Source organism: Gossypium raimondii, chromosome 12 (genome assembly GCF_025698545.1).
Source record: "Gossypium raimondii isolate GPD5lz chromosome 12, ASM2569854v1, whole genome shotgun sequence".
Classification (NCBI taxonomy): domain Eukaryota; kingdom Viridiplantae; phylum Streptophyta; class Magnoliopsida; order Malvales; family Malvaceae; genus Gossypium; species Gossypium raimondii.
This window is the reverse complement of record NC_068576.1, coordinates 28,073,667-28,082,454: the sequence shown is the minus strand read 5'-3', so window position 1 is coordinate 28,082,454 and position 8,788 is coordinate 28,073,667. Positions and strand designations below refer to the sequence as shown.

The 8,788-nt window shown below is 39.0% G+C and overlaps 1 protein-coding gene across 1 annotated transcript; it reads left to right on the top strand.

The window, feature by feature from the left end:
• The first annotated feature begins 237 nt into the window (after positions 1 to 237).
• Positions 238 to 2,720, top strand: LOC128035486 (uncharacterized). Its single transcript, XM_052625230.1, has 9 exons — positions 238 to 325; positions 578 to 744; positions 915 to 989; positions 1,068 to 1,143; positions 1,235 to 1,431; positions 1,638 to 1,802; positions 1,911 to 2,033; positions 2,134 to 2,144; positions 2,255 to 2,720. Exons 1-9 carry the CDS (start codon positions 238 to 240, stop codon positions 2,718 to 2,720), a joined length of 1,368 nt encoding a protein of 455 aa, XP_052481190.1.
• Positions 2,721 to 8,788: the final 6,068 nt, after the last annotated feature.

Sequence of the window (8,788 nt, the reverse complement as noted above, 5' to 3'; positions counted from 1 at the left end):
AGAGTGAACATCCCTGATGAGGGTGTAGGCCCTCTGATGGAAGCCATGATAGGAGAATTTTTGCGGGTTGCTGGTGCCAACCCTGCACCTACAGCTACCAATCTAACAACGGTTAATCGAGGTTTGCCACTTGAACTTCTTCAGGGGTTGGGTGGTAAAGAGTTTTTTGGAGTGAAACACACTGATCCAACCATAGCTGAGTACTAGTTGGAGGGAGTTGAAAAGATCCTTTAGTAGATGGCCTCTTCTGATGAGGAGAGGTTGGGTTGTGTAGTGTCTTTACTCGATGGTGAGGCTCATTGTTGGTGGAATATACTTAGGAGAGGTATTGTTACTGAGAAATTGACTTAGAACTACTTTCTCGAGGCTTTTAAGGGGAAGTATATGGGTGAACAATATATGAAGGCTCGTAAGCAGAAATTTTTAGATTTAGTTTAGGGTGAATTAACAATGGCTGATTATAAGACTGAATTCGTGTGACTTAGTCAGTACACTCTTGAGATGATTCCTTTCGGAAGGGGGTGTTGTAAGAGGTTCAGTTTTGGGTTAAACTGTGAGATTCGGGTTTATTTGGTAGCTCAGCCCATAGAGATGTTTGATGAGTTGGTTGAGACAAGTAAGGCTGTGGAAGAGACCTTGGCTGAGCCGCCTCGTTTGGTGGTTACTGATTCTGGCACGAGAGCTTCTGATAGTGCATTAGGTGACCATCTAAGAAAGGGCATAATAGCCATGTCTCTGGTAGAGGTGTGAGACATGGGACTCGACCGAGTCAGTCTAGGCAATAGAGTGGTACCGTGGTTAATGCTAGTGGTTCAGTGGCTAGTTCTGGATGGCCGTTTTTTGCACACTGTGAGCGTAGGCACTCTAGAGAGTGTTGTAAGTTGACTGGTGGATGTTTTAAATGCTGTTCAAAGGAACATGTTCTAAGGGATTGTCCACTTAGATTTGAGGTTGCACATACTCAAAGTTCAGCACCTGTTACTGCGCCTGTTAGAGGCTGTGGTCACGGTAGAGGTAGTAGGAGATCGAGTGGGTAACAGATTGTTGCTCATACTATTGCTACACAGGTTGAATCTGGAGGTCCAGCTCAAATTTATGCTATTAGGGAGTTGGAGGATCAAGAATCGACTGATGTTATCGCAGGTAATTTTACTTTGCAGTCTACTCCGTTGTTTTTTAGTTGATTCTGGATCGATGTATTCTTATATCTTGAGTGAATTGGCATATAGGTTAGAGATTCCTATTGAGACAATTGGTTTGGGTATGACTGTTATTAGTTCTTTTGGTGATAGTGTAATGGTAAATAAAGTTTATCGTAGGTGTCCTCTTATGATTCAAGGACATGTTTTCTCTGTTGATCTCATGGAATTACCGTTTTATGGATTTGATGTGATACTTGGAATAGATTGGTTAACTGAACATAAGGCTAGAGTAGATTTTGAGAATAAGTGAACTACCTTAAGGGATAGTGAAGGTTTGGAAATAGTGATAGTGGGTGAAAGACCAGTTTTCATGTCTAATATGGTTTCAGCTATGGAGGTTGAGAAGTTGGCGAGTAAAGGTTGTGAGGCTTATTTGGCTTATGTGACAAATTCTATCAGTAAGGAGTTAAGAGTTCAGGATATTCGCACTGTTAGGGATTTCCTAACGTGTTTCCCAAAAAGTTACTGGGTTTGCCATCGGATCGGGAAGTGGAGTTTGGAATTGAGCTTTATACTGGTGCTGCGTCGATGTCCATTGCACCCTATCGCATGGCACCAAAAGAACTCAAGGAGTTAAAGATTCAGTTACAAGATTTTTTGGTTAGAGGGTTTACTCGACCGAGTGTATCTCCGTGGGGTGCACCGATTTTGTTTGTAAAGAAAAAGGATGGTACGATGAGGATGTGTATTGATGATTTGTTTGAATAGTTTAGAGGTGCAATGATATTTTCAAAGATTGATCTTAGATCTGGGTATTATCAGTTAAATGTGAAGGAGTTTGATGTGTTGAAGATTGCTTTTAGGACTCGATATGGGCATTATGAGTTTTTGGTGATGCCATTTGGGTTGACTAATGCTGCTACCGCGTTCATGGATTTGATGAACCGTGTGTTTCATTCATATTTGGATCAATTCATGGTGGTTTTCGTAGATGACATCTTGGTATATTCTGGTTCTGAGGAAGATCACGATGAACACTTAAGGGTTGTTTTGTAGTTTCTTTGAGATAAGCAATTGTATGCGAAGCTAAGTAAGTGTGAATTTTGGCTTAGGGAAGTGGCATTCTTAAGTCATGTCGTATCGACAGAAGGGATACGTGTGGATCCCAAGAAGATAGAGGTGATTTTGGAATGGAAGACGACTAGGAGTGTTACTGAAGTTAGGAGTTTCTTGGGTTTAGCTGGTTACTGCAGTAGGTTCGTTGAAGGGTTTTCTCTCATTGCCGCACCTTTAACGAAACTACTTCAGATGAGCGTGGTGTTTGAATGGACTGATGAAAAGCAGAAGAGTTTTGATCGGCTGAAGGCAGTTTTGACTAAGACACCAGTGTTGGTTTGGCTAGAACCTGGGAAGGATTTTGTAGTTTATAGTGATGCTTCATATTCGGGACTTGGTTGCGTTTTGATGCAAGAGGGTAAAGTTGTGGCTTATGGTTCAAGGCAGTTAAAGATGCATGAACGAAATTATCCTGTTCATTATTTGAAGTTAGCTGCTGTGGTGTTTGCGCTTAAGATTTGACGACATTATCTTTATGAAGAGAAGTGTGTTATCTACACTAATCATAAGAGCTTTAAGTACCTCCTCAACCAAAAGGAGTTGAATTTGAGGCAAAGATGTTGGATTGAGCTGTTAAAGGATTATGATTGTGTAATAGAGTATCACCCTGGCAAGGCAAATGTAGTTGTTGATGCTTTAAATAGGAAGTCGATGACGGAATTGAGAGCTATGTTTGCGCGCATGAGTTTAGCTAGTGATGGATGTTTATGTGATCAACTTCAAGTAAGGCCGACTTTGTCACAACAAATCAATGAGAAACAACCGTTAGATGGAGAATTGTTAAAAAGGATTCGACAAGTTGAGCAAGGAATTAAGGGAGATATTGATGTTGATGGTGATGTTATCTTAAATTTTCGAGGAAGACAGTGTATGCTGTAAGATGTAGACAAATGATCCTAATCGAGGTGCATAGTAGGCCTTATGCTATGCATCCCAGAAGTTTATTGGTGGAAGTTAAAGACATTATCTTTGACGACATTATCATAGTCTTAAGGAAGTTTATTGGTGGCCTAGTTTAAAGCGTAGCTGTGCGAACCAATTATTCATTGCAGAAGTTGGTAGAGCTGTATATTGTCGAAATTGTTCATCTTCATGGGATTCTAGTTTTGATTATTTCGGATAGGGACCCAGGGTTTACTTCAAGGTTTTGGAAAAGTCAACAAGAAGTTTTGGGATCGAAGCTTACTTTTAGTACGGCTTATCATTCCCAAACTGATAGCCAATCGGAAAGGGTGATTCAAGTTTTAGAAGATATGTTGTAAAGCTGTAGGATCAAATTTAGAGGCCGTTGCGAGCGATATTTGCCCTTAGCAAAGTTTGCTTACAAAAATAGTTACCAAGGAAGTATTTGTATGACCCCTTTTGAAGTGCTGTATGGCAGGAAGTGTAGAACTCCTTTGTGTTGGATAGAGTTGGATGAGAGGCGAGTTGTTGGGACAAATTTAGTACGTGAGATTGAAGAAAAGGTTAAGCTAATTTGTGGTCGTTTGAAAGTAGCATCTGATAGGAAAAAATCTTATGCGGATATGAAACATCAAGATATCAAGTTTCAAGTTGGGGATAAGGTATTTTTGAAAGTTTCACTGTGGAAGAAAATTTTAAGATTTGGTAGGAAGGGTAAGTTAAGTCCTAGATACATTGGACCCTATGAAGTTTTTGAGAGGATAGGTTTGGTAGCTTATGGTCTCAAGTTACCGTCGAAACTTGAGCGAATTTGTGATGCTTTCAATGTGTCTATGCTAAGGAAGTATCGTTCTGATCCATCTCATATTGTGCAGGTTGAGGAAATTGAAATCTGTGATGACCTTTCTTCTGAGGAAGAACCAGTTGAAATTCTAGACCATGAACTGAAATTGTTATTAAACAATTTCGTTGGTTAAGTTTTAGCTAAGGTAATTTCGAGGATGAAATTCTTTTTAGAAGGGGAGAATTGAAACATCCCAAAATAGGGCCTAGGAGTTTTAGGGGTATTTTGGCCTATATAAGTTTGAAATTTCGTAAGATTGGTACTCGATAGTGTTTTCGACTAGGACATCTTAATTGTCAAATCCATTCATGAAAAAGTGTCATAGAAACCCTAAGATTTGAAAAAGGATTGATTTGTAACAACGTCAAAATAGTAGGCATTTATGTTGCAGTTTTACCATTTTATAGAACTGAACCTATTTCATTCCCAACCACAAGCTTTTCACGTCTGTTACTATCTTCTTCATTGTGCTTGCCGCCCTTTGCCATTCCCTTGTTATTTCTTTCGATTTTTTATTCCCAAATCACAGTACATTGATTTCTCATCATTCGAAAGTCATTTATTATCATAAACCTTCAAGAAAAACACCTAAAACTCTATAAGATTTCACCATCTTCTTTAAACGTGGGGTTTCCAAATTTTCATCAAAACTCACTCATTCTTTCGCCAAATGTAATCATTCATGTATTCATAAGTTTTTAATGCTATTTAGAATCTAAACCCACATTATTAGCCATCAAATCGTATGTTTCAAATAAAAGCCAAAACTTGAGTCATTAATGGTGGATTTCGGGATTTTGTATGAAAACTTGGTTTCAAAGTGTTTTTCAACTTGTTTTAGCATGATTAAAAGGTTTTGAAACTTATCTTAAAGTTTGGTTAATGATTTCTCATGTTTTAATGAATGTTACGAAAAATGCCTAAAAGATGTCGAAAAATGTCGATACTATAAGTTGAGTAGGTTTGTCTAGTTTAAAGGTTGTGAATTAGGTGTCGATGAATAATTAGATGAGCAGAACTGATTTTAAGCAAAAAGGTTGAGTATAGATTGAGATATTAGTATATAAAGTTTGTTATGTTGATAGTTTAAGTTACATGGGGACTTAGCTTAAAGCTTGTGTTTTAGTTAGTTTGAATGAATAGTTGGTTGATGTTTGACTCTGGTTATTGTGTGAATATATTGGTTTTCGTTGAAAACCTTTCTTGAATTTTCAAACTTCTTGCCCTTTAAAACTTGTACAAAACCTCAGTTTGTGTTTGCTTATTTTCAATTGAGGTTTATTAAAGAAACGTTGTTACCTTCAAAACCTTATTGTTGCGGAAGCTTAATTTAAAACAAATGATTTGTGAAAACGTGTTATTTAAAAATTGAGTTGCAAAAACATAGCGTTTGAACATAGTTATTATTTTGGACAACCGGGTTCTCCTTCTAGCAGATAAGAATCACAATAAATAAAATCCAGAATTTTTGAGGCCTTATTACAACCCGAATCAAAATCAAAGTGCTTTAGTAAATGAGCAAAATAGAATAAAACTTGTGTAGTTGTGTGGCCCTTTCCGAGTCCCTCACAGCTTTGAACCGTTTAACGCTGGGGATTACCTGAAAGGTTAAAAACGGAGTGAGTTTACAAAAAGTCAGTGTGTAATCCCCTATCATTCGATCGAGAATATAAGCGATGTGATGCGGGCTCGAGCCCTATCCAAGAATAAGATAGTGTGGCTTTAGCCCAAGATAGTAAAAGTGTAGTGTGGGTCTTAGCCCATTACAGTATCAGAATCAGAAATAGAATACATGTGGGCCTAAGCCCAATACAGTGACAGAATCAGTAATAGAAATGCAACAATGCAATCATGCAACCCATCCCAATCCAGCCAACACACCACCCATACCAACCAACACACCATGTGAGGGTAAAATTGACCCATCCAACCAACACACCAATATCAGCACCAGTTGCGGCACTAATTAGTATCGCGGTAAAGCTACCAGTAACCAGAATGACTAAGAGCCATAAACAGGATAGCTATAAGCTATAAACAGAATGGCTACAATCCATAAGTACAGTAATATGATTGGCACAAAGCCATCAGTAGCAGTGATATGACCGGCACATAACTATCAGTACGATAATATGATCGGCACAAAGCCATTAGTAACAGTAATATGATCGGCACAAAGTCATCAGTAACGATAATATGATCAACACAAAGCCATCAGTAGCATCGCAGCAAAGCTGCTAGCAACAGTATCGCAACAAAGCTGCCCGTAATAGTGTATGTGGCCAAGCCACCAGTAACAGTGGTTGTGGCAGAATCACCAGTACAGTACTTCCTCCATAAAAGTATCCCAACCCTATGCAGTATGTCGTGTATGCAGAATGCCATGCTCAGAATTAGTAATACAAATCACAGACAAATCAGTTATACTAATCACAGACAAATTAGTCATTTAAATCACAGATAAATCACTCATTTACATCACGGACAAATCAATCATTTACACTCGAGGGGTAAAATAGTCATTTACCCTCCAGGGGCATTACAGACATTTTACCTTATAAGGTTATTTCAGTCATTTAACCCTATGGGGATTTTACTCTACAGGGGCATTACAGTCATTTTACCCTATGGGGATTTTTCGATCATTTTACCCTTTGAGGGTATTTCGATCATTTTACCCTTTGAGGGTATTTCGATCATTTTACCCTTCAGGGGTATTTCGATCATTTTACCGTTCTAGGGTATTTTGGTCATTTTACCCTACAGGGGGATTACGGTCATTTTACAAATATTGGGGTATCAGTACTTATTACGACCTCCTAAAAGTTCTATCGTCGTTTCGAGCGACTTAGATAACCTACACTATTGGGCCCATGTGGGCTTGTGTGGCCCATTTAGTCCAGCTTCATATACGCACCGCGAGCCTCATAAACCAACCTATCCATAATCACTTACTGATGATTTTACTTGTGTGGGCCCACAAGCCCATTGGGCCCACGCGACCCATTTTGACCCATCGAGGCCCATAATGACCCCAACTATGCAAACGTCACAGTCCAACAACAATTACCACATCACATACATTTTATTCGTGTGGCCCACAAGCCCACTGGGCTCACACAGCCCATTTCGACCAAACAAGGCCCAGAACAACCCAAGATCACGAGAGCGCTCGTGGTGGCCTCTACAGACTAACACCCATGTTCGTGGGCTCGATTCACCACACGCACGATCACACGCTCGTGTGACATCATAGCCATATTTTTGACTTTTTGGTATTTTTCCGATCTACAGTCATAGTAGTGTAACAACACATACTTTCGGCTTTTCAGCTGATAATCGAATACCGCATACAAATACACACTTGATTGCAACAACGAAGAGTGCGAATAATCTGGAGCACAAAACCTATAACCAACACAACACAAGATTATCGCAAACTCTTAATCCATAAACTTTATATACTAAACCACAAACACTCACCTTGCTAGATCTAACAGATACTAGCGCCTTACTGCTGATTAAGGGCGAATCCCCCCTCCTAACATGATTTTGCAAATCAAAAGTTGTTAGAAGACAACTATACATTCGGCCCGCAGGAGAAAGAAAAGGGAAAATTGAAGCTTGTTAATAGAGCCAAAAGAAATTTGACTAAGAACGAAATAATAAAGTGGTTGTAACGTCCCCTTACCAATGAAACAAACGTATTTCAGCAATAGTCAGTCAGGAAGATTCGGCTCGAAACAAAAAGAACAAAGAGATTTGAGAGGGAGAGAGTATGAGAATTCAGCCTAACAGAGAAAGGAAAAACGAAATTGGAAAAGAAGTAGAGATGAAAGTAAAAGAACGGGTCGACTATAGCAGAAAATGATTAAAGAAGAGATGAGTAGGAAGTTTCAAGCAGAGAAGAAACAATATTCGATTTCTTTTAGAGAAAAGAAACAAAACTAAAGCTAAAAAGGAGAGACCAAACGACAACATACAAAAGAGCCAGCCAAGAAAACCACTTCGACACTTCGGATATACCTAACAAAAGCCCCTAGCTAAATTTCCAAGAGCAAGAAACCTATTTCGGCACCACTTCTTAAGCCTTCAAACTCCTTGTAAATCTCCACCCCCTCTCCTTGATTTTCTCCCACTATCCCTCATTGATATCCTCTACAACCAACTCACAAGACCAATTCAAACTCTCCAACAACAGAGTTCAAATCCAACACCAACTCTTGACTCTTCATGAACAAAATATATAATCTCATTTGCATACAGTGAGACTCGAACTCCAGTCCCCTACCAGAAACAGCACGCCACCTTGCCACTAGACCATCCCCTCTCTTTGTGTCATAAAACAACCACAAATAATTATAAATCTTGTAAGGTAACATCCAAGTTCCCTTAAGAGGCCAAAAATTAAAATTTTCCCAAAGGCCAAACTTGAGCCCAGGCTTCTCAAGCACTCCTAAATACGCTCAGATCACTTAACCACTCAACCAAACATGCAATTTGTGTTACTCACTTGCACAACTAAAATATCTAAGAGCAGTCTTCTATTCACTTCCAAGCTCAAGGCCCAATACTTCTAGGCCTAAAATTTGGGGCGTTACATGTTCAGACTCGATTTTGGTGTTTTATGCTATTGAATAAGCCGTATGAATGATAATTGAACTTAGTACTTGATGCATGTGGTTTAGGAACTATTCGAGATGAGTTAATTACATTCTTATGCTATAATTTTAGCTCCAGTAGCAGAGGTATCGATATTGGGCCTTAAAAATCGAGACCTCTG

Excerpts from the sequence above, each read along its gene's own strand:
- LOC128035486 (XM_052625230.1), top strand. The coding sequence starts at position 238 with ATGGCCTCTTCTGATGAGGAGAGGTTGGGTTGTGTAGTGTCTTTACTC. Across the intron at positions 326-577 it reads GTGGAATATACTTAGGAGAG|CTCAGCCCATAGAGATGTTT; the intron begins GTATTGTTACTG and ends TTTATTTGGTAG. Across the intron at positions 1,144-1,234 it reads ATCGACTGATGTTATCGCAG|AGATTCCTATTGAGACAATT; the intron begins GTAATTTTACTT and ends CATATAGGTTAG.